A 27,045-nucleotide genomic window follows, 5' to 3' on the forward strand; every position below is an offset into this window, starting at 1 on the left:
AGTCATCGTTTTTTTTAAGAAACATTAATAAATTTAGTTTGATTTTGAAAGACTTTTATTATGCAAATACAATAGTAAAAACAGAGCACAAAATTCAGTATCCGCTTATAGGTGGACTTAGACCATGAATAACTTTGCTAATCTGAAGTCCAGTGAGAGACAGGGCTCTGCCATTCAGAGCTTCCCTCAGGTGTGTTGCTTCCATCCCTCATATTTTTATTCCCTGATAGAATACTGTTACAATAAAATAATAAAAATCAAGCCAAATATCCATATTGTGCTCTGCACTTTATGCAGGCAAGAAAGGCAGCTCTCCCCACAACATTCAGTTTAAAAGCTAATCACATCTTTCAAGTACTAAACACTTGGATGGTGACTACTATTTCAAAACACCTTAATTGGCTAGGAATCAACATACCCCCAACTGGGGAGTACTGGAGAGAACTGTTATTTCCTGACAGTTCAAGTGTTGTCATTATTGCTTGAAAAGTAAACTTGGTTTGTCCTGAAAGTGTTTGAACTTGGCACGCCAGAACTCATGATCAGTGCAGTTACAGCAGGATATCCTGCTGCAATTGGCTCAGTGGATTAAAATGATTTTCGTAAACCCATTCTTGCACGTATGTAAAATATGTGTCCTTCCCTCGCTCTATTCACAACGTATCTACACGACAGTACAGGTAGCAGAAACTGCAGTTCAATACTATTTACATTCTGCCTTCTTCCATTTGTTTCTTTGTCTTCTCTTAGACTTCAGTGTGATCATTTTTCTGGCAGTTCTCTTCATCTTCTTTTCTGTGAAGTTCTCCTCAATATGGTCTGTACAGAACAACTGTCCATTTAAGTTAGAATCAAGCACTGCGTCATCTTGGTGATCCTTGCAAAAAGAGTTTGGGCAGAAGTGGCAAAAGGCAACAGAAAGCTTGCCGCACACATCGCAGTGGTGCCATGGGCATTCCCATTTTCCTGCCATGGGAAAAAACATACATCCAATTCAGAAAAATTGCTTCAAAGGTATCAGCCTGACCAATCTGTGTAAGAGTGTATAAGTCTTAACAGTAGTTTGGAAAAGGAAAGCATCTCTTTAATGTGGTTGCTTTCATCCCAGGTAAACTATGACAAATCTTAAAACTAACCTTAATTTGACAAAGTATGACATACCTGTCAAGGAAAACCAGCAAGTATGACATCATGTGATTGTTGACACAGATTGCATCAAATAAAAATAGCAGCTGAATAAAACAGAACCATCTCATAATGCTGAGAAAATAAATAACTTCCACCAGTAATTGTATTTTTTTTCAGTTGTTCGCTGCATATCTGTATCCCTTTCTGTCTCAAATATGATACATGCTCTTAGTACTTTTGTGAATATTCTAAATGCAGAAACTAGCCCTAAAAAGACAACAATTTGAACGGCAATATTCTCAGTTGAAATTGAAGTCTGGAGATGCAATACTGAGACAGGTACAGAAGCATTGCCAAAGCCACCGTGGTGTTGTTAAATGAAATCTGCCTCCGATCCTTCACCAGAACTCTGGTGACTAGTGGCAAGAGGGGATACATAACAGAGAGGACCTGTCCACTGGAAAAGAAACACATCTCTCAAGGTTTCTGAATGAGGCAGTCTTTGAGTGTAATAGTAAGGACATTGGTGATTGTCTGGTAGATCAAATATCTTTTGAATATCCAGAGGAAGTAGCATTCATTTGTAAGATTGTGACTTGCTGAGAATGCTGTTGAGAATCTTTATCACTTATTCCCAGATTTATAGTTTCATGGCTAAGTCAGAGAATAACAGGCAGATTAACTGAGCTGGCAAAATATTTACTTTTCTTGGCCCCTCTTAGTAGCCTTGCAGCTACATTTGGATATAGTTGACCTTTCTGAGAAGTCATAAATGATAGATACAATTATAATGTTACCTAATCTGCAGATTTTAGAGTGTGTAAAAACAGTGCACTGACCCTCTCTATCCTGCTGGTGACATGCATTTTGTGCCCACAGGGACCATCTAAGGCTCCAGTTGCAAAGAGAGGACAGAGCCAGGCTGCGAATCTGAGCCTTCAGGGTGAATCCCATCCAGGATAGGCTGACCACTACCCCTTTTAATGTCTAAAGAGTGATATGTCCTATAGACATCTAACTGAAATTATAATAAACCTTATGCCAGTTATAGGTGTTACAACACCAGTATGGAGTTAATAATAGATATGAACTTGGTGTATAGTATACAACTCACCCTGAATAGAAAAATAGGTGGAAAGCAGAAAATGTGAGTGATTTTTTTCTGAGGACATTGTAACATGATTTTTGTTCCGGAGTTATAAATGTCATAATTTGGTCTATCATAAAAATATGGGAAAAGTGTATGAAACTGTAAAAACTTAGTTTTGGTGGGACATTTTGCTATAGTTGTTCAATGAATATCCAACAGAGTCTCAACCAATTCAATACAGTTTGTAGCAGTTACAAAAATGAAGTTTCTGGAGTGCAACAACTACTTTCAAAGTAAGCTCCACACAATTAACCAGGAAAGAACACTTTCAAACCAGGAACATATTTTTTCCTATTTTTGTTGCGTAGTGTCTTCCTTTAAATCACTTTCACAGACTTGGTTCTTGTTTGGCAGAAACATGTGTATTCTATATCTGTTATAACTGATGAGGATTCTACTCTTTTGTTTCTATATAAATGGCAACACTCGGGATGTGTGATGACTCATGGGCCATGTAGTCCCGTTCCTAGCGCTGTTGTGACAGATGAAGAGGAAAACTTAGGTTTCCCACCGTTTCAGCCAGAGATGGAGCCCCTGCACCTGCAGGAGATTTGCCTCCCAGAAGTTGCCCAAACAAGCTCTGAGCCAAAATCTCCCCCTTTTTCTCGCCGTGATTATTATCAACAACAGAAGGGAGCTCAACAGGCTAATCGCAGAAGCCTGAGAATCGCCGCCAAACAAATGGTTGATTAAGCCTGCTTCCCATGGGAATCTTTAGGGAGTCATGCATCTGGACTCAGAGAATGGCTTTCGGTTCTGGTTCCCCAGAGAATTGTTCTCTGGCGGGAAAACGAGACCCTACTTAGGTGTTTTGCCCACGTAGGAATCTTGCGGAGTCAATTCGTCAGCTCCGGGAGTAGGTTGTGTGTGGACTACGCTGCTCCCGCGTTCAAGTTCTTGTTCCCGTTTCCAGCCTTGCTTTTGCCTTCCAGGACCTTGTTTTGCTTCCTGGATCTCGCCACGAATTCACCACGGATCTTGTTTTTGCTCCTCGTTTCTTGTTGCCTTGAATCAAGCCTTGTGTTCCAAGAATCAAGTTTACTTCCTAGCCTTGCTTAAGTTTCATGGACTAAAGGACCTTGTCATCTCCCCTCACTTTGCTTGGCAAAGTGAGTGTTTCGGTTACTGGATTACAACTTTGGACCTTAATATTTTATATTGGACATTGTTTTCCTGGACTATAATTGACCTTTCCTGAAAGGTCTTCTTCTGAACTATATTCTACACTTATTTTTATTGACTTTACATATTTCCTTAATAAAGATATTAGATAGATTCTGGCCTCTGTGTATGGTTATTGGTGCTCTGCAGCCTGGGTCTTGACAGGATGTTTTATAGCAATTCCTTAGAATTTCAACTCAAAAGATTTGTTACTATGGGTTTTTTGTCTTTTTTGGAGCAGTAGTTAGCTAAATTTGACTCTTCTTCACAAAAAAGTATATACAACAGATCACATTTCTATTGAGGACTACCAGAGAATCAAGACTGATTATTAGCAACCTATTAAAGTCACGCTGGCCTCCAACAGACAAGAGTTCCTTCTCCCACCCTGGACCTTCCACACTTCCTTGCTTAGTTTTTCCAAAATACCTCACAACCTCTGAGAATGCCTGCCACATATGTGGGCGAAACGTCAGGAGAGAATACTTCTGGAATATGGCCATACAGCCCGGAAAACACACAACAACCCTGTGATTCCGGCCATGAAAGGTTTCGACAACACATTCCACATGTTAAAACCATGATTAATTTTTACTCACCAAAGGGGCGCTTTATTAAATCAAGGCAAGAGAGATGGTATGCCTTGGTACAAAATTTTCTGTCACATAACACCAGCTGGCCTCCATCACCGCAGCGGAAACAATAGTCCTCAGTTTTTTTCCTTGCTTTGTTCTTGGTTTTACGCCTCCTTATTCTTTTGGTTTTTTTCCCTTTCTCCTCTGAAGCATTAGAGGATGAATTCTAAAATAAATTATAAATATCATGTAAAATGACAATTTCCTAACAATGCAAAGAAAGCCCTGAGATGAGCAAAAAACCAAGTATTGTTATTAAGCACTGAGTTGGATGTGATTTTATTTCTAAATTTTAAAAATTAAACACTAGACTTTCATGAGTTGCCAATCTCTCAATATTTTCTGTGTTTGGCAAACGAGTTAACAATGAGCAATCTCAATTCAACAAGACAGAAGGCTGGACGTGGGTTTTTGTGACCACAATTGCATGTGTATGTGTGCAAATATATTCTGGGAAGGATAGTGTTTGTTCATCAACAGGTCACAGAATCATAAAAGACCTCATGGACCATCCAGTCCAACCTCATTTTGCCAAGAAGCAGACAATCACATTCAAAGCACCCCTGACAGATGGCCATCTAGCCTCTGCTTCAAAGCCTCCAAAGGGGCCTCTGTCACACTCCAGGGCAGAGAGTTCCACTGCTGAACAGCTCTCAGGAAGTTCTTCCTAATGTTCAGGTGGAATCTCCTTTCCTGTCATTTGAAGCCATTGTTCCACGTCCTAGTCTCCAGGGCAGCAGAAAACAAACTTGCTCCCTCCTCCCAATGACTTCCCATCACGTATTTATACATGGCCCTCATCATGTCTCCTCTCAGCCTTTTCTTCTGCAGGCTAAACATGCCCAGTTCTTTCAGCCACTCCTCATAGGGCTTGTTCTCCAGACCCTTGATCATTTTAGTCACCCTCCTCTGGACACCTTTCAGCTTTTCAACATCTCCCATCAATTGCAGTGCCCGTAATTGGACACAGTATTCTAGGTGTGGTCTGACCAAGGCAGAATAGAGGGGTCACATGATTTCCCTGGATCATTTCCTATTTATGCAGGCCAAAATCCCATTGGCTTTTTTTTTTTTTTGCTGCTACATCACATTGTTGGTTCTTGTTTAATTTGTTGTCCGCGAGGACCCCAAGATCTTTTTCACATGTACTGCTATCGAGCCAGGCGTCCCCATTCTGTATCTTTGCATTTCATTTTTTCTGCCTAAGTGGAGTATCTTACATTGGCCCCTGTTGAACTTCATTTTGTTAATTTCGGCCAATCTCTCTAATCTATTAAGATTGTTAGCAACGATAGGTAGCAACATAAGATTTAAAAGGTAAAGGTTTTCCCCTGATGTTAAGTCCAGTCGTGACCGAAGAGCCAGCGTTATCTGTAGACACCTCCAAGGTCATGTGGCCAGCATGACTGCATGGAGCGCCGTTACCTTCCCGCCGGAGTGGTACCTATTGATCTACTCACATTTGAATGTTTTCGAACTGCTAGGTTGGCAGGAGCTTTTTTCCACAAATTGGGAGAGCAACATATTTTAACAATATTGGTATAATTAAATTAGATATAGTAACTGAAGAAATGTTGAATATATTGCTGACTCTGTACCTTTGGTCTGTCTCCAAGAAAACCACTACAGTTGGGAGCACCACATTTACACACAGTTTTTTCATTTCCCAGACAGTCAAGGTTGTAATTAAAGGTCAGCTCTGTCCCTAAGTAGAAAGAGAGACAGAGAGATATTATGTTTCTTTATCATAAAAATACCAAATATCAACATGCCAGGTATAGTATCCCCCTCTGCCTCCACACAGTAGAAATGTAAAGACAAATGAGCTGTGAGAAAGCCAGGAAAAATAGCAGACTAGCTGTTGGAAACTGTACTGGTTGCACTCTCTCAAATGTTTTTCTCAAAGGTAGTCCCAGTTTCATGTCACCTGTCATGTGGGCTGCACAGAAGCTACAGAAAGGATTTTGTATTTTTCAAAGCTAGCATGTACCTTCAGGAATATCACACACAGCAAATAGACCCACACGGGTGTCGCCATGTACTGTCCACTTCAGAGTCTCACAATTTGGCTGACAGCTGTGATTCATAAACCGAGAATAATTTCCTTTGGGTCCAGCATCAATTATGCGATCCTAAGCACCAGGAGTGCAATAAAATGCAAATGCTCATTAATAACAACACTAATAACAAATAAATATGATTGCTCTAACAGCCATATTTTAACTAATCTTACATCTAAACTATAGCTCTTCACTCCAATGCAACCCCTAAAGAAAGGCATAAGTGCACTCAGATCATTATAATAAGGAAAGGGAATAACATTAAAAGGTACCTGAGATTGCATAACTAACTATGGGCATGACTTTCTTAAACAATTACCTGTACTACAAATTGATTTTTGTAAGTCATAAGATGTCTGCATTTATACAAAACAAGTGATAAAACATGCTTAACTTTACGCCATCTGTTCAAAGATTTATGATACTGAGCCTTCAGGATTGGCATGGGCAATATATCTAAATAAAATAACCACAGGAGCAAAGAGTTTTTGTAAACTTGATAGAAATATAATTTTAACATGCACAGGAAATTCTGGAAAGTTGTATTACTTTAAAAAACCCATTTTTATTGAAGCTTTACAAGAAAACTTTGTTCCACATACATCTGGTATCTAAAATTGTTTTTCCCTTCAATACACTCAAAGAGGGTGAACAATGCGTCTTAAGAAAAGTGTGAAAAAGAGGTAAAGGGTTAGCAAGAGAAAGAAGGGGTGAACAGAAAAAAGTGAGAAAAAAAACCAAAAAAAAAAAACATTAACCCATCTGTATAATATGAAAGTAAGTAAAAAGTTGCTATATTTATGTTACTTCCAGATCCCCAGAGCGTCTCCTTTTATTTATCTTTTAATATATTAGGGAGATTTACAGAATGCTAACTGTCATGTGAACAGAAAGGCTGTCAATGTTTTTTTTTGCAAGAAGGAAGTGAGAAAATTTTAATTGTAGGATTTGATATTCTTTTAGTCAGACAAATTAGTAGGTGAGATCTAGTTTAAAACATATGGGAAATATGTCATCTAAACCCTTGGTAGGAAAGTTGGCAGTCAGTTTTTAGTTTATATATTTCTTTGCATTTTCTTTTCTGGAACGTATGTGCATTCTTGTGGTAATTTTAAGAGTCTGTAATTAATTTGTAGTGTAGAGTAAAAATAGTAGTAGGAAATGTTTGTATTGTATTGCTTCCCACTAATTATTACAAGAAGATTATAGGTAATAACAGGTTAATTTTTAAAAATGTAGATTCCGTTCTTATTGTTCTTGATGTTTCTCCACTTCTTTCTTCTTCCTGTATATGTTCATATATATTTTTGATCTTTTATTGCATTGCAAAATGCTTAATAAAATCTTTAAGAAAAATGTTTTGACTTTTCAAAATTAAAAAAGAGGAAGATGATGAGTGACAAACACCTGTCTTTGAAATAAAAATAGCATAAAAAGGAAAGCAATCAAGCTCAATGTGTAGCAGAGGAAAGCAATCAGCAGAATATCAAAGATACTTAAAAACTATTCTGTAGATCAAATCTTCTTAAACTTTTCCACTTGCGAAGACTTTTAGCTCAAGATTTTTTTATGAGACTCCAGATTTATAGTGCATAAAATAAGTATAAAAAGTAAACATTCACTGATAACAAATCAGCATTTGTAAGGCTTGCTAAACAGGCTGGTTTTCCTTTTTATGAAGAGCAGCTGAAGAATTTTCTGCAGAATCCACTGTAAACACTGCATGCTGTTGTTAACAGATGTGTGCAAATGGGTTATGTTCAGAAACCTTTTAGTGTTGTCAGATATTTTGTGACTCCAACATTGAATCATTTGGGGTCAGTACTCATATTTTAAGAACAACTGATGTAGATCAGGTGTGGACAACACTGGCAGGTCTGCAAGTCAATGTTCTGCCCTAAGAACATCAAGGAGCGAAATTTCATTCATTTGGACAGAAAAACTAGGCTCTTGGGAGTCAACCAGAACCAAACATCACATAGACCTTTAGATCTGCTCCCCTTGCTGGGCAGCCAGGGACAGTACTACCACAGGCTGAGAGGCAGAACTCATAAAGCCGCATGGCCTGCTCTGTAAAGTTGCAGCTTCTTCTGTGATTTAGCTGAGACACAAATAGGCACTTCTGTTGCAAAGTGCAAACAACGTAGTCAGGAGAAAGAAGCAGGAATGAAGGCCTCCCCATTTCTCTGCTGGAAATGAAAGTCACTATTAGTTTTAAAAGCCCAAATACCAGCAGGAAGTTAACAGAGTAGCCAAATATATATTCCAAGGTCAAGAGCCGAGTACAAGAGAGTACAGAGTCCACAATTACATCAGAACCCGAAAGTCAAAATCCCAATGGTAAGCCAAGAGATCACAAATAATAATTAGGAAGAGTCCAATGTCATATCTCCAGGCACTGATGTTGTAGCCAGCAACAAGGTGCCCCATTCGAGCCTTAAATGCTAAGTTTCTGGGTGTTCCCTATTGCTGGCTTGTTTCTCAGCTAATCTCAAGGACATGCAAAGTTGAGCCTTCTCTCTTTGTAGGTTCATGGAAGCTGGGACACTTAACCTTTCCTCAGCCTGCTCAAAAGAACTTGATTGCACTTGCTCTGCAGGCCAAGAAGTGGTAACCACTTCCATAGATTAGACTTTTGACTAAGGGAGCTGCTGGGCACTGCTCCAATGCTAATCCTTCAAACAGCATCTTCTCTCCCTCACTCTCCAAGCCACTCACGACAAACAGGCTGAAAAAATGTGATGAATAGATATATACTCTGCTGTCAATGACTAGACTGTAAGTGCTGATTTCATTTATCCAGGGCAAATATGAGATACAAATCAAGACTTGTTAAGAGTACTATACCTTATCAATAGTAAGCATGTAAAAGTGTGTGATGTCGTTTTCATGAGCATATTTGATTCTTGCCATACATTCCTCTTCATCAATTAACTCACCAACATATTCATTCACAAATTCACCCTGAAAAATAAATGGATTGTTGCAAAACTGCGTATCATCTGACAGAGGTACATTCTACAGGTTTTAATGCCTTGCAGCAGCATGTCTATCTCATCAATTTTTCAATATCCTTAAGTTAACCTAAGGAAGATTCTTGATTGAATCCATTCCAATTGTTTGCTTTAAGGACAAGTCTATCTTTAGTAATGTATCTTTAGTTTTAAACACTAAACACTGAGGTCTGAAGAAGATGAATTCAGAACATCAGACAACACTAAATAAATAAAGTGTCAAAACTCTAGCACATAGTAGAATAATACCTTCCTATTCACCCATCAAATCACAATGAAGATTTATCATTCAACAATAAAAGCCAGGCTATCATCTCATCTAACTATGAAAGCAATTACAGAGAAAGTGTGGCCAATCTGGAGTCTGGAGGCCACCAATCCACCTACTGCATCACTCTGTCAAATCTAATCCATCTTCATTCTCATCTCCATTTTAAAGGTGAGATTTCTAAGTAAAACGGTTTTACCTTTTCTATTTTTGAAAATGCAAAGGGCAGTCTTGATCCAAGTTCCTATAAACAGGTGGGGGAGAATGTATGGGACTGTGATGACCCATGGGCCTTGTAGTCCTGCTCATGACATTGTGATGCCTGATGAAGAAGAAAACTTGGGTTTTTTACCTTCCCAGTCAGAACTGGATTCTTCCCAGACAGATTCTTCCCAGCCAGATCTGGGAACCTTGCACCTGCAAGAGGATTATGTTCCAGAAGTATGTCAAACAAATACTGAGGCTACATCTCCAGTGTTTTCTCGCCATGAGTTTTGTAAACAACAGAGAGGTTTGGAAGCAGCCTCGCGCAGGAGTGCGAGAATAATTGCTAAGAATTTGCCAATTAAGCCTGCTTTCCATGAGAATCTTTAAGGAGTCAAACATCTGGTCTCAGAGATTAGCTTTCGTTTCTGGTTCCCAGAGAACTGCTCTCGGCGGGAAAGTTAGACTCTATATAGGTGTTTTACCCGCGGAGTAACTTTGCGGAGTCAATTCGTCAGCCTCCGGAGCGAGTTGTGTCTGGACAGCGCGCTCCGTTTCAAGCCTCGTTCCTGCTCAAGCCTTGTCCTTGTTTCCTGCCTTCGCTCCTGCTTCCCAGCCTTTGTTTACCTACGGACCTTGCCTTGTTTCCCAGGACTAAACCTTGCCTTGTTTCACGGATTTTACCAAGTTATTCCGCGGACCTTGTTCTTGTTCCTCGTTACCTTGTTCCACGTTTCAAGCCTTGTTTCAAGTATCAAGTTATTTCCTAGCCTTGCTCAAGTTCATGGACTAAAGGACCTTGTCATCTCCCCTCACTTTGCCTGGCAAAGTGAGTGTTTCGGTTATTGGATTACAACTTTGGACCTTAATATTTCATATTGGACATTGTTTCTTTGGACTAATTTTGACCTTCCCTGAAAGGTCTACTTCTGGACTAACTTTTACATTTGCTTTTACTAACTTTATATATTTCCTTAATAAAGATATTAGATAGAATCTGGCCTCTGCGTATGGTTATTGGTGCTCTGTAGCCTGGGTCGTGACAGTTTGACTCCGCCCCCCTAAGCACCAATTAACCTCGGCCAGAATGTCTACCGGAGTCGTACCTGGGCCGAGCGGCCAGCCGATTACCTACACCATCGACAAGGATGAGGTGGACCGAATCCGTGATAAGCTCAATGCGCAGGATGGAGAAATAAAGGGTTTGAAGGAACGCGGAATCCGTCTTCCGGCCATGGCGTTGCCAACCAAGTTTACTGGAGAAGCTTCTAAGGTTCATGTTTTCCGTCGCCAATGCCAAGCTTATCTAGAGGCCCGTGATGCCGAGTTTCCCCAGGAAGACATCAAGGTGGCGTGGATTTACAGTCTCCTAGACGGGCCAGCGGCTAACTGGGCGACGGCTCTGTTCGACCAAGCCTCCCCACATCTAAGGTCAGCGCAACATTTCTTGGACCACCTTAAGGCGACCTGGGGAATCGAGGACAATTTGGAGGCAGCCGGGCACAAACTCCGCCGCCTCTTCCAAGGAGACAGACCCATGTCTCAGTACATAGCCGAGTTCCGAGTGCTGGCCCACAACACCGGCTGGAACGATGTTGCCCTCAGAGGACAATTTCGGGAGGGTCTCAACATTGAAATGCTGGAGGAAATATCCAAGGTGGATCCTCCCCAAACGCTGGAAGCACTCATCGATCAATGTTTACGGGCTGAAGTCATGATTGCCAACAGGAAGCAGTGGGTACGAGGCCAGAGCGGTAGAGCTGGGGCAAAACCCCCCGCTCCCGCCAGCGTTCAGCCACGTCCAATGTGGAGACCCCCACCACCATCCCCATACCCCAGAGGGAGCGAGGAGGTGCCGATGCAGTTGGGCAATGTGCGTCCCAGATTAGATGCCGCCGAGAAGGCCCGCCGCCAACGCCTAAATCTCTGTTGGTATTGCGGGAATGGGGGCCACTTCGCCAGAGAGTGCCCAGCCAAAGGGAAGCCCGCCGCCCGTCTTGCGGCGGCGTCCTCCACGGAGACGAAGACGTCTGAGGCGGCTGGCACACAGCCGGCGGGGGAAGCCAACGACCGGGCGTAGAGAGGCTCGCCAACCCGGTCAAGAAACCCATTCAAGAGCCGCCAACCGGGGTCCTGTTCCTTCTAGTGGTCACCTTATGGTCAGCAAAAAAGGGACCCGTCATGATCCACGCCATGATAGACTCAGGAGCTACCAACAATTTCATTGATAGAGAGTATGCCGACTCTCTGGGATTACAATATCATGACTTCAAGAATGCCCGTGTGGTGCAAGCCATCGATGGCCGCCCTCTCAAGACGGGCCCCGTAAGCCAGTGGTCGGAACCCACCAGGATGTGGATAAGGGAACATATGGAAGAGATTTCCTTCTTTGTTACTGAGGTTCCCCATTTCCCTGTGATTTTGGGGATTCCATGGCTGACACTTCACGACCCAAGCATCTCCTGGTCCAACAGAGAACTGCAGTTTGCTTCAAAGTACTGCCAAAACCATTGCCTCGTAGCCAAGGTCTGCCATGCCACAGACACCGAGCCCATCATCACCTTGCCAAAGAAGTACTCCGAGTATTGGGATGTATTCAATGAGAAAGAAGCCGAAAAATTACCCCCACATAGACCTTATGACTGTGCCATTGACTTGGTGGAGGGGGCCCCGATCCCGCGAGGGCATCTCTACTCCCTGACTGAACCAGAGCAAGAAGCTCTCAGGGAATTCATAGAGACAAACCTTCGCAAGGGATTCATCAGACCCTCTCAATCCCCAGCCGCCTCCCCAGTGATGTTTGTGAAGAAGAAGTCAGGGGAATTACGCTTGGTGGTGGACTACAGAGCATTGAATAATATCACCAAGCGGAACAGCTATCCCCTGCCCTTAATCTCGGATCTACTAGACCGACTTCGAGGAGCCAAGGTTTACACCAAGCTGGATCTTCGGGGAGCTTACAACTTAGTTCGCATCAGAGAAGGGGACGAGTGGAAGACCGCCTTCCAGACTAAATTCGGATTATTCGAGTCCCGAGTTATGAATTATGGATTATGCGGAGCTCCCACAACGTTCCAGCATTTTGTCAATGACATTTTCCAGGACTATCTAGATAGGTTCTTGATAATCTACCTGGACGATTTTTTGGTGTTTTCTAGATCACAATCAGAACATGAGAACCACGTCAAAATGGTGTTGCAACGATTGCGGGATCATGGACTTTATGCCAAGCTAGAAAAATGCGCTTTTGATCTACAAGAGGTAGATTTCCTTGGATATCGTATCTCGCCTCTAGGGCTCTCCATGGATCCAGCCAAGGTTTCAGCAGTATTGGAATGGCGGGCGCCGACTAACAAGAAGGAGGTGCAGCGATTCTTGGGGTTCGCGAACTATTACCGTAAGTTCATTCCAGATTTTGCCCGCTGGTCTGACCCAATCACTAGCTGCATCCGTGGAAAACAGCCTTTCCGCTGGACTGATCAAGCAGAGAAAGGGTTCCAGCAACTAAAGAAATTATTCACATCCCAGCCAATCCTTCAGCATCCAGATCCTGAAACCCTTTTTGTGGTGCAAGCGGACGCCTCTGATGTGGCAATTGGGGCTGTGCTCCTACAACCGGTGGGAGATCACCTTCATCCTTGTGCCTATTATTCTCGTCAACTAACCGCACCAGAGAGGAACTATACCATTTGGGAAAAAGAACTATTAGCCATAAAGGCAGCTTTTGAAACTTGGAGACATTGGCTAGAAGGGGCCAAATTTCCCATTGAAGTCCACACTGATCATCGGAATCTAGAACATCTAAGAACTGCCCGCAAGCTAAATCAGAGGCAGCAACGTTGGGCTTTATTCTTTGAACGTTTCAACTTCCAGATTCATTATGTGACCCCAGCCCAAACCAAGCAAGCAGACGCCCTGTCACGTAAACCGGAATACGCTGCAGGACGCAAGGAGACCGTTGAATCCCAACTACTACAACCCGAGAACTTTGCCACGCTCACAGTGGGGAACACCAAATCCACTTCCATTGATTCAACTCCCTCTACTCCAGGGCCCATCTGTGCTCAAGAAATCAGGGCTAGTCAGCAAGCAGATGCCTGGGCGCAGGACCAACTTCGTCAAGGTCTGCATTTTCCCTTTTCGCTTAAAGATGGACTGCTTTGCTATAGAAATCATGTTTATATTCCACCCGGACCGGGCAGGGAAAAAGCACTTCGTCTGTGTCATGACTGCAAACCAGCAGGGCATTTCGGACTATTTAAAACCATGCATTTGATCCTAAGAGATTTCTGGTGGCCCAAGATCCGCAAGGATGTGGAAAAATATGTTAACACCTGCCCAGTATGCCAGCGCTCCAAGATAAGAAGGGAGAAGCCCTCAGGGCTTCTACACCCCCTTCCTAACCCATCTCGCCCATGGGAAATAATTTCTGCGGATTTTATCACTGACTTACCACCTTCCTGTGGATTCACCACGATCCTAGTGGTGGTGGACCTTTTCACCAAGTTAGCCCATTTCATTCCCTGTGAAGGTCTTCCCACGGCCCAAGAGACTGCAGATTTATTCCTCCAACATGTTTTCAGACTACATGGATTGCCCAAGAGTTTGGTCACAGACCGTGGATCCCAATTCACCTCTCGTTTCTGGAAAGCACTACAAAAACTATTGGGCATAGACTCTCGTTTATCTTCAGCTCATCATCCCCAAACGGATGGGCAAACGGAGCGCACCAATGCCACTTTGGAACAGTACCTTCGCTGCTATGTAAACTACCAACAGGACAATTGGGCTTCTCTATTACCACTGTCGGAATTTGCCTACAACAATGGAGTCCAGGCTTCTACAAAAGAAACGCCGTTCTTTGCAAACTACGGCTTCCATCCACGTTTCTTTCCCCCTGTCATTGAAACTTCTGAAGTTCCCGCAGCAGAAGATTGGCTGCAGGAACTCACAGCGGTGCAACAACTTTTGCTCCAGCAACTGGAACAAGCCAAGGAGGACTATAAACGTCACGCGGACAAACATCGCCAGCCGGGCCCCGAAATCAAGGTAGGAGATCAGGTTTTTCTGTCCACTCGCTTTTTGCCCTCCCATCGCCCTTGCCGGAAGTTAGATGCCCGTTTCATTGGCCCCTATCCAGTGGTGGCGCAACTTAACCCCGTGACTTTCAAACTCCAACTTCCGCGCTCAATGCGCATTCACCCAGTGTTTCACCGCTCCCTGCTCCTTCCGGCGGATGGTGTGCGGCCAGATGTAGACCGGCCGGCCCCCGTCCCTATTTTGGTGGATGGGGAGGACGAGTTCGAGGTTCAGGACATTTTGGATTCTCGCTTTCACCGCCGCCGCCTGCAATATCTCATTGACTGGGTGGGTTTTGGCCCTGAGGAACGCTCTTGGGAAGACACTTCCACAGTTCACGCTCCTGATCTAACCCGTCGCTTCCATCAGACCTATCCCGCCAAGCCACGACCTCGCGCCTCGGGGAGAGAGTCCCAGTTTGGGAGGGGGCTTGAGGAGGGGGATAGTGTGATGACCCATGGGCCTTGTAGTCCTGCTCATGACATTGTGATGCCTGATGAAGAAGAAAACTTGGGTTTTTTACCTTCCCAGTCAGAACTGGATTCTTCCCAGACAGATTCTTCCCAGCCAGATCTGGGAACCTTGCACCTGCAAGAGGATTATGTTCCAGAAGTATGTCAAACAAATACTGAGGCTACATCTCCAGTGTTTTCTCGCCATGAGTTTTGTAAACAACAGAGAGGTTTGGAAGCAGCCTCGCGCAGGAGTGCGAGAATAATTGCTAAGAATTTGCCAATTAAGCCTGCTTTCCATGAGAATCTTTAAGGAGTCAAACATCTGGTCTCAGAGATTAGCTTTCGTTTCTGGTTCCCAGAGAACTGCTCTCGGCGGGAAAGTTAGACTCTATATAGGTGTTTTACCCGCGGAGTAACTTTGCGGAGTCAATTCGTCAGCCTCCGGAGCGAGTTGTGTCTGGACAGCGCGCTCCGTTTCAAGCCTCGTTCCTGCTCAAGCCTTGTCCTTGTTTCCTGCCTTCGCTCCTGCTTCCCAGCCTTTGTTTACCTACGGACCTTGCCTTGTTTCCCAGGACTAAACCTTGCCTTGTTTCACGGATTTTACCAAGTTATTCCGCGGACCTTGTTCTTGTTCCTCGTTACCTTGTTCCACGTTTCAAGCCTTGTTTCAAGTATCAAGTTATTTCCTAGCCTTGCTCAAGTTCATGGACTAAAGGACCTTGTCATCTCCCCTCACTTTGCCTGGCAAAGTGAGTGTTTCGGTTATTGGATTACAACTTTGGACCTTAATATTTCATATTGGACATTGTTTCTTTGGACTAATTTTGACCTTCCCTGAAAGGTCTACTTCTGGACTAACTTTTACATTTGCTTTTACTAACTTTATATATTTCCTTAATAAAGATATTAGATAGAATCTGGCCTCTGCGTATGGTTATTGGTGCTCTGTAGCCTGGGTCGTGACAGGGACACAAATGCCCATATACAAAGAAAGACGCAGGAAGTCTTCTGATCAAGAGTGTGGCACTGCAAAAACACTTCCACAAATTGATCCAGCTCTCTTATCACATACCTTTTTAATGTCTCTCTTTGCAATCAAGCCCCATCCTTTGCCATCAGTCTTTATGATCTTAGTTTCAGGGTACTGGCGTTTAGTAAAGCATTGGTTTTGGCAGCGCTCTCCGGCTGGACACACTTGTGGATGACACTCATACATCAACATCCGATTTAGACACTCAGAATCAAAACCACAGGGGTTTTCATCAGAGGGTTTGCAGTTACATTTGGGAATCTCAGAAATGTCAGCAGTATACACTTGAACCTTTCCAAAAGGCTTATTTACCTGAATAAGAAGAAATGTGAAGCAAATTCTTAGAAAGATAAGGAATCTATCAATTGGACAGCATAGGGAAGATGCATTTAAAATATTGTAGAGTATTTTCTATCTTGCACAATTATTAGAGGGACAAATATTTAATTCAGCAATGCAATAAATGTGGCTAGGGGATGAAATGCTACAATCACAGGGTTTTTTTGTATTTACAGATTACCATTTCTTCTATGGATTTAAGGGTGGCATGCATGGAAGTAATTCTTTTTAATGTTGAATCTGCCTCATAGAACAAATTAAAGCAAGAAACATGAACCCAAATCAAACAAATTATCATAATGTGCTTGTTTAAAAACCTGATTTTAGGTCTCCCAAGTCCAAGATTACCCATTACTTGATATGGCTCATTGTAAACATTTCCATGTGTAACATGACAGTTTTAATGAAATTTTAGACAGGATCAAGGTTTAGTAAACTAGACCAAAGAGATAATTACATTTCACTTTCTGGAATATAACTATTTTACAGCAGAAATAATTTCTTAGTAAGTAATATAAATTTCTGCCTTCTATTTTTTCAAAATTATATGATCAATACAAGGTTGTTCAATTGATATGATAGGTACAGAATTTTGAATTAGGCCATCCAAACAATTAAATCAATGTATGAAAACAAGCTGACCTAGATGGGAGGTGGGAAGAGGGGAGGTGAGGGAGGGGGGATTTAAGGGGAAACCAATTGGTCTAAATTGAAGTACAAACTGAACATGTTACGTAGTCACAAAAACTGTAAATAGTAATCTATACTGATTTATAGAATGTCAAGTTTTGTACTGTAATGCATTTTTATCTGTATGGCTTTCAGAAATAAAACCAATAATAAAAATAATAATTATAAAAATACAAGGTTGTTCAATTTAACACAGTCCAATTTTGAACGGACGGGTGCTTGAACAGTGTTCACACACTATAATCAGGATAACTGAATCCCAAATTAAAAAGCCTTGTGCCAACGAGAAAGTTGTTTATGCAGGCCCTCAAGCACCTTACCTTGATGTGTTTGTAAGGAGGAGGTTTGCGTTCATTTTCCTGAGTTTCCTTGGCTTCACGTTGAAATTTTATTTCTCGAAAACGTGCTTCGGCATCTTGCAAAGCTTTAAAAGAAAGCAATTACTAGAAATTGGAGGAACTAATACTTCATCCCCTCCAAGATATCCTGGTTTCTGACATACCGGCTGCTAGGCATTGATTCAGCATGTCTGCAGTTCCTCCTCATAGTCAATGGAAGTAAAATGCTTTATAATTTTTAGAAAGTGGCCATAAGCAATGCTCTTTTTTAAAAAATAAGGACAAATGGGAATGCAATTGTAAAGTGCACAATGCAATCCAGCATAATTATATAGCATAACATAACATATTTTCTTTAATATAGAAAGAAAAATAGGTTAGGATGTGTGTACAAAGTAACCAAGAGTGTTGTTCTAATTAGATAATATATAATATGGGCAAGGCTAAGGAGAAAAAAAGATGCCAAGATAGAAGCACAGATTAGAATTCCTTTGGACATATTTTCACCAATAAAGACATTTGCAAAGGGTACTAGCCTGTCCAAATATGCTGTAAGATGATACCGGTAAGATATACTGAAATAGATGTATGTTCAAACATGCCCATGTTTAAAGTGCTGTAGGTGAAGCACAGAATCTAACAAATGTATACTGCATCTTCCCAGTACATGCAATAAAAATAAAGATCTGACATACAATCAATGGCTTTCCACTTTAGCGGGTTTCACTTTGATAAATGTGATTATTTGAGGTTATTGGCTGCTGTTTCTGCTGCTATTGTGTGAGACTAGGGCTTACAAATCCCTATGAAAACTGGCATGGGACACCAACAGAAGTAGTGAAAGAAAGGGAAAAATCCAGCACTCATACTGAGGGAAGCATTAAGCAAGTGAGTAGGCAGAGAAATAAAGAGCACCCAGTTTCTCCCTTCCTTTCTCCAACCTACTTCAACTTCTATAAATCCTTCTTAAAGTAAGGCCACATAACTGAATGCTGTATTCTAATTTCGTCTGACTAGAGCAGAATATAGTGGGACAATTACTTCCGTTGAATTTAAGATTCCATTAATGCAGGCCTACTCAATAAGCAGATGAATATTTATGGGTATTGAAGGATATGGAATAAGAAACAATTTTCAGAACTGCCTGTAGCAGAATTAAAAGAGGTCAAGAATTAGGTTTTCAGGGGTTTTTTTTTAAGTTTTCGCATAGCAAGCATGAGGAAACTGATTAGAACTGATAGTAATATTAATCAAAAGCTCTCTCAAGTTTTTGCAAACTGTGTAGCAAAAGCCTTTCCTCAGGACTAACAGCTCTGTAAGCTGCCAAAGTAACTAGTAAAACAAGAAGTCAAACTTCTAAAATGATGCTATTTGATGGGCAGAAAATTTCAAGGTTTTCACCAAAAAGACTACAAAAACATAAATAAAAGCAATAATAGCAAAAGAGAAAACAATTGCACATACAACAAAGTAAATGACACATGCTGACTCAACACAAAGGTGAAACCAGGTTTTACATAACTGCATGAGCAGGGTATCCAAATTAAATGAAACTGGAAAAGTTGCAGCAAGCCCTCACATTTCAATTTTTTTATTGTGTCAGGAGCAACTTGAGAACATACTGCAAGTCGCTTCTGGTGTGAGAGAATTGGCTGCTTACAGAGACATTACCCAGGGGATTCCTGGATGTGTTACCATCCTGCTGGGAGGCCTCTTTCATGTCAGCTAGAGCTGACATCTTGCAGATTCAAACTGGCAACCTTCAGGTCAGCAACCCAACCTTCAGATCAGCAGTCCAGCCGGCACAAAGGTTTAACCCATTGCACCATATAATAATGCAACTACAGAAGTGCAAGACAATTTTAAACTTTTCACTCAATATTTGTACCATTTTTGAAGACTTTTCCAATTCCTTTAATTCCTTGGTATCGGCTTCCCCGATCTCCTTCCATGTAGGGAAAGACACGAGCCTGATGGGTCCAATAATAATCTTTAGACCCAAAGAAAAACACGGGAAACTCTCCGATTTCATGTTTCATTTTCTGGATATTTGGCGGAATGTTTTTTGGATGGCAGACTTCTGCAGGCCACCACCTATGAGATAAGCATCCCAAAAGAAGCAAGAATGTGAGAGACCTGTTCTCACAGACAAGTGAATAAAACATTTCTTATTTTCATCATAAGTACAAAGAAGCAAATGTATGTCTCTCTCTTAATACCAAGGGCAGCTGAAATGTTACTTTTGGGAACTCAGGGAGCCCCCAACTTAATTTTTTTATTCATAAATGCCATTTAAGAGGTGGGTGAGGAGGCATTTTCCCCTTCTCCAGCTAATTGATTTCTGTTCACTTTCTGTTGTTAAAGGGGCCTCTTCTGGGCCTAAAATGTCCTGGGGACAGGGGCCTAAAGCATGACAAAAATGACTACACCCCCTATATAGGAGTGTGATAGGGATGCAATCCTTTAAAGTTTCCAAGGTGTGTGCCTGTAAAACTGCCCCCCAGCATTTCACAGTTATCTATATACACACAGACAGACTCCTCTTGACCAAGCTCCTCAAGAAAAGATACAAATGTGAATAATTGTATAAGTTCAAACCTGTATTTTCCCAGTTTGACCCAAATAATATCCTGAAAATGAATTTTCTTTCCTGCTTTGCAATCATTGCAATACCAGCTTCCATCTGGCATTTCTATGTTTAAGCAATCTGGATGAAAAGCAGCAGGGCAAGATTCACAACATAAAAGGCTTCCACCTGCAAAATAAATCATATTTACACAGAAAGAAAGGAGAAAGTTTTACCCAGAACATAAAAACTGAACACTAAACCCATAAACACAGCATTAGGCTGCGGGCAAGGAAGAAGAGGTTGCTTACCTGTAGATGTAGTTCTTCAAGCGGTCATGTATGCATTCACACAAATGAGTTTGTGCCTGCACAGACCCATTCGGAAAGTTCTAAAGCTCTCCAGCTTGGTGGGAATATCTCCACCCCTTCCTCCCTATTCTGTATGTCTCAACTGCCAAGTTACTTTTCCCTCAGTTTTGAAGTCCGCCAACATAGTGCCAGGGACCTGGAAGAGGGGAGGTAGGGTGAGTTTGTATAAGGGCACATATGACCAGCTGAAGAACTATAGTTACAGGGAAGCAACCCATTCTTATACATTGTGGTCTTTGAGCATCACAAAAACAGGTAATTAAGAAGCTTACCATAGGATGATGAGCAGGTCACTGCATGACAGAAGAACAGCTCAAAGGTAGCGTCAGCTCAGGAGCTTTAGTCCTGTCTATAACATAGTCCAGCATAGCTGTTTCAAGGGTTTGGGAGCCCAAATAGCTCCCAATCCATAGCAAAAGAATAACCTTTGACATAGTCCCCTGAACTGGGTGGCTGAGACCATGTTGCACTGTACTTGCGCAACATTACACAGATCTGACAAGGAAACACCTTGCAGAAGTGCCAGAGTGTTAGCCACAGGTTATGTGGAATGTACTCTCTAACTCTCAGGGACTAGTTTAGCCAGTTGGTATGATAACTGAATTGTTCCAACACCCACTTTGAGTTTTTGTAAAGAGACTTGGGAGTCCTCTGTCAGAAACTCCATAACAAATAGATGGACTGGTGGAATGCTCCAGTGCATTTTAGTTAATATGCTAGAGCCTAGCATACGTCCAATGAATATAGGGATTGTTCCAGCCGGGTGGATGGATGAGGATACAAGGTTGATAGCACAATGTCCTTGCTCAGATGGAAGTGGGATACAACCTCCAATAAAAAGATCACATCTGGTTGAAGGATATCATATCTTTGTCAGAGAACAGGGCTGCTAGTTCACATGCATGTTTCTCAGAGATTATCACCACAAGGAAGACAACTTATAGGGTGATAATCTCTCATCTGTGCATGCCATTGGTTCAAACTGTGGACCCACTAAGATAGTGTCAGTGAAAGGAACCAGAGAGGTACATAGAGTCGCATAGGTGAACACATGTGAGTAATCCTTTCAGGAAACTCTTTACTACAGGATGTTATTTGAACAGCCTGTAGTAAAGAGATACAAGTTTGTTGTCGCCTGTTGATGAGCCACAATCGCTGCCAGGTAAATCTTGATGGAAGAATAAGGCCAGTCCTTATTCTTGTAGGAGGAAATGCAATGACACAGGTGGGGAAGGAGGTTCTGATCTTAATTCTGGGAAGAAGCAGAATCCACAACATTTATCATAGTCTTATGAATTCCTAGTGGAGCCTTTGCATGAGGGAAGGAGTATTTCTAAAATTCATGGGGAAAATTACATTATCCTCCATGCTGTCTCTTGTAGAATGACCAAGTTGAGCTAAAGGGTCTGGCTGTGAGAGGAAGTTCAGATCATGGGGGAAGTGTCATGCACCTGACCTTTTGAAGATGTTGCAGGATAAACAATGGCTGCCTGTCAGAAGGGAGCCACACAGATGACAGTGGACTTTTCCCTGCATGATTTCACTATCAGTCTGGACAGTAGTGGGAAGGGTGGAAACATAACAGCAAACTGGAACTGCTGAGGGGTTGGATCTCGATGTGGAAATAGGCATCACAAAGGTCTATCAAGGTGAAACAGTTCCCTCTAAAAAGGAAGGGGAGGATTGACTGTAGGGTCATCATTTTGAACTTCTTGGAGAAAATGTATGGGTTTAACCCCTAAAGGGCAGAACTGGTAGGAGCCCTCCATCTTTTTTCGGTATCTGTTGCCGTTCAGTACCCTCTTGATAGAATCTCTGTGCAGAAGGTTGATAATCTCTTTGAGAAGGGATTGGAAGGGAGAAGTACAATGGAATATGCCAAAATGTAGAATACTTGAGAACTCTATGTTGTAACCCTGATGCACAATGATAAGGACCCAACAACAAGTGGTGATGTTCTACCAAGTGTTGTAGTAGTGGAATATTTTGAATGACTAGGATAGAAACAGGTCACACTGGTGGAAAGTTGACATTAGTTCCGAATATATATATGGTCACTGATGTTGGTGTTCATGTATTTCTGAGGCTTAGTTATTGACACTGAAGCCATGTGTAGATATTGATTTGTCGCTGCCTGCAAGGCAGCTTACAGGGAGTATTTCCAGCAGTCTAATTTTAAGTGAGAAACGGTTTTTTAGCATCTGCAATGTGAATTCTCAACAAATAGAGCACTTGTTGACAATATGCCCTCCTTCAAGGCAGAAAAGGCATTTAGAATGCCCGTCTGGCAAAGCAAATGTACGGTCACAAACAAAACAGAGTTTGAAAAGGGCCAGAGGCCATAAGAAGGGGGTAGGTGGTCGAGGGTGAAACAATGAAAAGGATATGGTTGGGTTTTTTAATGATAGGGTTAATAAAGAATATAAATGTAAACAATTAGGAGAGAAAGAATGAAGATTGGAATATCTTAAGGACAAATTAACACTGAAGAGTAAGAGGTTGATGAAACAAGTTTTGCTCTTGGCAAACAAAATACAATTGAGGGAACAGTAGTTTGTGATTTGAAACCTGTGGGATAAAAAAAGGGGGCGGGGATGTTCCTGCATAGTTGAAGAGCTCTAGAACTTTCAGAATAGGGTCTCCGCACAGTATCCAAAGCATTTGTGTGATGCAGAGACAACAAAGAATACAGAAATACCACTCGTATGATATGAGACAGGAAGAGGATCCTGTTCCATTGGTTCTTGTGTATAGTAGTGCCCTACATAAAATGATCAACATGATCTTTAGTCACCCTGACAGGAAGCAAAGATGCTACAATCTCGGCCACCTATGAGGACAATTTCAGATTTTGTAGGATTCCAGATAAAGGATGCTCAACTTGCACTGTATATCATTCTCTACCCACCTTGACAACATATAAATTTGCACAATTAAGTACCCAATAAAGACTTTTCAACATAACAAAAGAATTTTAAAGAAAGACAGTTTTGTTTCAAGATAAAACAAAACATGACATACCATAAATGCTATTCTTTTTAAAGTAAAATAGTAGAAAAAATAAACACTCGTTTACCTTTGGAGCACACAAAACACCAGCTTACATTAACATGTGCATGATGGCTCTTTCCTTTCTTTGCAGTGAAGTGGTTGGTACAAATAATGCTACTGGAAGTGATCATTGCACAACCTGCCGCAACACAAGCATCACTAGCATGATAGGCAATAGGACAGCGAACACATCGAATCATTTTGCCTATAAAGAACACAAATATATGTACATCACCTTACCAAATTACTGATCAAACTTAGAGAAAATGCAAAGAAGATTGCAAATACTGTACTACCATGCACATGCAATGTTCTCAAGAGTCAACTACAGTAGTGTCTCACTTATCCAACATAAACGGGCTGGCAGAATGCTGGATAAGTGAAAATGTTGGATAATAAAGAGGGATTAAGAAAAAGCCTATTAAACGTCAAATTACCTTGATTTTACAAATTAAGCACCAAAACATCATGTTTTACAACAAATCGACAGAAAAAGCAGTTCAATACATGGCAACGTTGTGTAGTAATTACTGTATTTATGAATTTAGCACCAAAATATCGCAATGTATTGAAAACATTGACTAAAAAACATTGGCTACTAACAAATTGACTACAAATAAAGATAGAATTGCATAAAATGAACTTATAGTAACATTTTCGGAAATTAAATCCTTAAAAAATTTAATCCTTGCTATCTAGACAAACAGCTGTGGATCCGGGCAGGAGACAAACTGTGTTGGATAATCCAGAATGTTGGATAAGTGAAGGTTGGATAAGTGAAACTCTACTGTATATGCCATGAACATTTTTTCCCAAAACAATTATCATAGCAAATCTGTTGATTTCTGCTATTTGATTACTTTATATCCCAGCTAATTTCACATCCTGGACCAAAAATGTCCAATGTCAATTTTCATGAATTCATGGTATAGCAAAGCAATATCATCAGATTGGCCTGCCTTTGGGGGAGGAGGGAGGGTGTCAAGATTTCTTTCACGAGGACGATAGTGGAATTCACTTGGGTCAACAATTGCCCCATGAAACAAAGAATAAACATTGTATCACGTTTTACTTTTAGTCTACTATTATGTTTTCTGGCTCTAAGTGTCTTGATGCTACAGATGGGATCTTCTGCACAAGAGAGCTTCTTTAGACATACCAAATATATATGCTAAATGTTATATGACAAAAGTAAAAAAACCAAAAAAAAAAACCAGTTATAAGCAGAGCATACCACTTTCAATCACCATTCTGCCATGCAATTAAAAATCAAAGGTCATTTTAAAAACTCTTTAGCTATCAATGGAAAAAGAGTTGGGAGGGGGATAACTGGATCTCTCACTGAAAGAAGCAGCCACTGAAAATGTCCTTGTGATGGTGGTGGTACCAAGAGAAAGCTCCTTCTCTGAAAGTCTTAAAACTTTGGATGGTTTGTATTGGGGAGGTAAAGTCTTTGACAGTCTGGAGCCAAAGTGTGTACAGTGTTATAGAACATAATCAGAACTCTGAATTCCTGGAAATGAATTTGGAGCCAGTGAAGCTATTTTAACAGGCCTTTTTATGAATCCAAGTCAGCAACCACAACATTTTGGACCCAGTGAAATTTCCATATAGCTTCCAAAGGCAGCCCCATGTAATGTAATCCAAAAGGGATGCATTCAAGACATGTATCATGGAGGCCAGATCATGCATCTCCAGGAACAGTGCAGCCGGCGCATTAGAATTAAGCATGTAAAACAATCCCAGGCATCAAAGCAAGTTGGGCCTCCAGATACAAGGCTGAGACAATAAACTTGCATCTTCAGGGAAAGTGTAAACCCATTCACTACAGGTTAAATCTTTTCACTAACCACAGCACCTCAGTGTTGCCTTAATTATGCTTTAATTTGTTCTTCCTCATCCCGTCAATCACTGACAGCATTCACTAGTTTAGTACTGAAACAGCATCCAGAAATGAAAAGACAATCAATTTCATTCAAGAATCCTTGAAGCTGGGAGGCTAACACAGGGTTTATTATTCTGTCCAAAAGTCAGACACTGGCCAATAGCTATCCATTATGGAGGTATCCAGCAGAAGCTTGTTCAAAGGCCTTACAACTGTCTCCTTTAGTTTGTTAAACCCAGCATAATTCAAACATACATTGGATAATGGAGAATATCAAAATATTTGAGGAGAAAATCATCCCATGTTTTATATACTACATAAGTCTTTGATTGTGTAAATTATACATTGCTCTAAAAGAACTAAAACAACATTTGGTTGCCTTGATAGATCACCTATACTAAGGACAAGAGGCCACCGTCACAACAGATTCAGAATACGAAAAAACAGAATATTTCCAACTGGTTAAAGGGTCAGATAAGATCATGCTTTATCACATTATTTAATTTAAGCACACAATGTATTATTAAAAAAAAATCTGGATTAGACTGGGAGGAGGCATGAAAACCGAAGAAAGGAACAAATATTTCAATGACATCATTCTATCAGCAGAAAATAGTGAAAACTTGTCAGGGCATCAAGGAAGACAGTATTAAAACACAGTTACAGTTTAGTATTAAGAAAATAAAATTAATGCTCCCAGATGATTTATTATTATGTCCTTCATGTACTTATGGAGACCTTTTTCTTTAGAAGGAGTTTGCTTTTGCCTTCCTTGGAAGCTGAGAGAGTGTGACTTGCCCAAGGTCATTGAGTGGATTTTCATGGCTGAGCAGAGATTTGAACCTGATCTTCAGAGTCTAGCCCAATACTCAAACCACTATATCACACCAACTCTGCACATATGATTTACATAACTTTAAAGTGTATGAAGGAGACATAAAAATGTTAAAGATCTTCTATAGCGTGGGTCACTCTTAAATCAAAATGGAGTCAATAAATTGGACAAAAAATATGACTAGAAATGCAGCTATGAATGAACTAGATAATACACTCAAGAGTAAAGATGTATAATTCGATAACAAAATCAGGGTTATTTTGGATTTCTAAGTATGGTCCTGAAAACCAGGCAGTGAAGAAAGCTGACAGGAAGAAACTCAACTCATTTGAAATGCAGTACTGGAGGAAAGTTCTATAGATATCACAGACTGCCAAAAAATACAAATAAATGGGCCTTGAAGCAAAATCAGGCCTAAACTCTTCCTGGAAGCCAAAATCCTATAATACGTTGGACATATCAAAGACAAAATATTATAAAAGACAACAAGGCAGTAGGAAAAGTGAACATCACTATAGGTGGAATGACTCAATCAAGGAAGCTACTATATGCATGACCTGAGCAGGGCCATAAATAACAGGGGGAGGTCTTTCATTCACTGGGTATCCATAAGTTAAAGCTGATTTGATGGCAATTAACAGCAAATAACAAAGACCATGTACAAAGTCAACTGTTCTTCTCAATAATGGGAAACAGGATTTATCTTTTATTCTTGGCTTTTCAGATATAATGGTGACTGGCATACAGAAATTACGCCTTGAGAATTGTGGGTACTGTTTTGGGTAA

General features: G+C 41.1%; 1 protein-coding gene across 6 annotated transcripts in view; it reads right to left on the minus strand.

Annotated features, from left to right (window-relative positions):
• Positions 1 to 32: 32 nt before the first annotated feature.
• The window catches only part of nsd2 (nuclear receptor binding SET domain protein 2), an 80,264-nt gene continuing 53,251 nt past the window's right edge, over positions 33 to 27,045 (minus strand). For 5 of the 6 annotated variants that reach the window (XM_062975977.1, XM_062975976.1, XM_062975974.1 and 2 more), the window contains 10 exons: positions 23,565 to 23,744; positions 20,150 to 20,306; positions 19,440 to 19,645; positions 17,534 to 17,637; positions 16,227 to 16,496; positions 8,982 to 9,098; positions 6,065 to 6,206; positions 5,673 to 5,779; positions 4,039 to 4,240; positions 33 to 966 (listed from right to left, as the gene is read on the minus strand). In XM_062975977.1, the coding sequence (XP_062832047.1) occupies positions 704 to 966; positions 4,039 to 4,240; positions 5,673 to 5,779; positions 6,065 to 6,206; positions 8,982 to 9,098; positions 16,227 to 16,496; positions 17,534 to 17,637; positions 19,440 to 19,645; positions 20,150 to 20,306; positions 23,565 to 23,744 (1,748 nt within the window). In that variant the 3' untranslated portion in view covers positions 33 to 703. Of the gene's footprint in view, positions 967 to 4,038; positions 4,241 to 5,672; positions 5,780 to 6,064; positions 6,207 to 8,981; positions 9,099 to 16,226; positions 16,497 to 17,533; positions 17,638 to 19,439; positions 19,646 to 20,149; positions 20,307 to 20,428; positions 20,625 to 23,564; positions 23,745 to 27,045 lie in introns of those variants that run through there. The other variant, XR_010004544.1, reaches the window with a different exon arrangement.

The sequence above is a fragment of the Anolis carolinensis genome, chromosome 3 (assembly GCF_035594765.1).
Source record: "Anolis carolinensis isolate JA03-04 chromosome 3, rAnoCar3.1.pri, whole genome shotgun sequence".
Taxonomy (NCBI): Eukaryota; Metazoa; Chordata; class Lepidosauria; order Squamata; family Dactyloidae; genus Anolis; species Anolis carolinensis.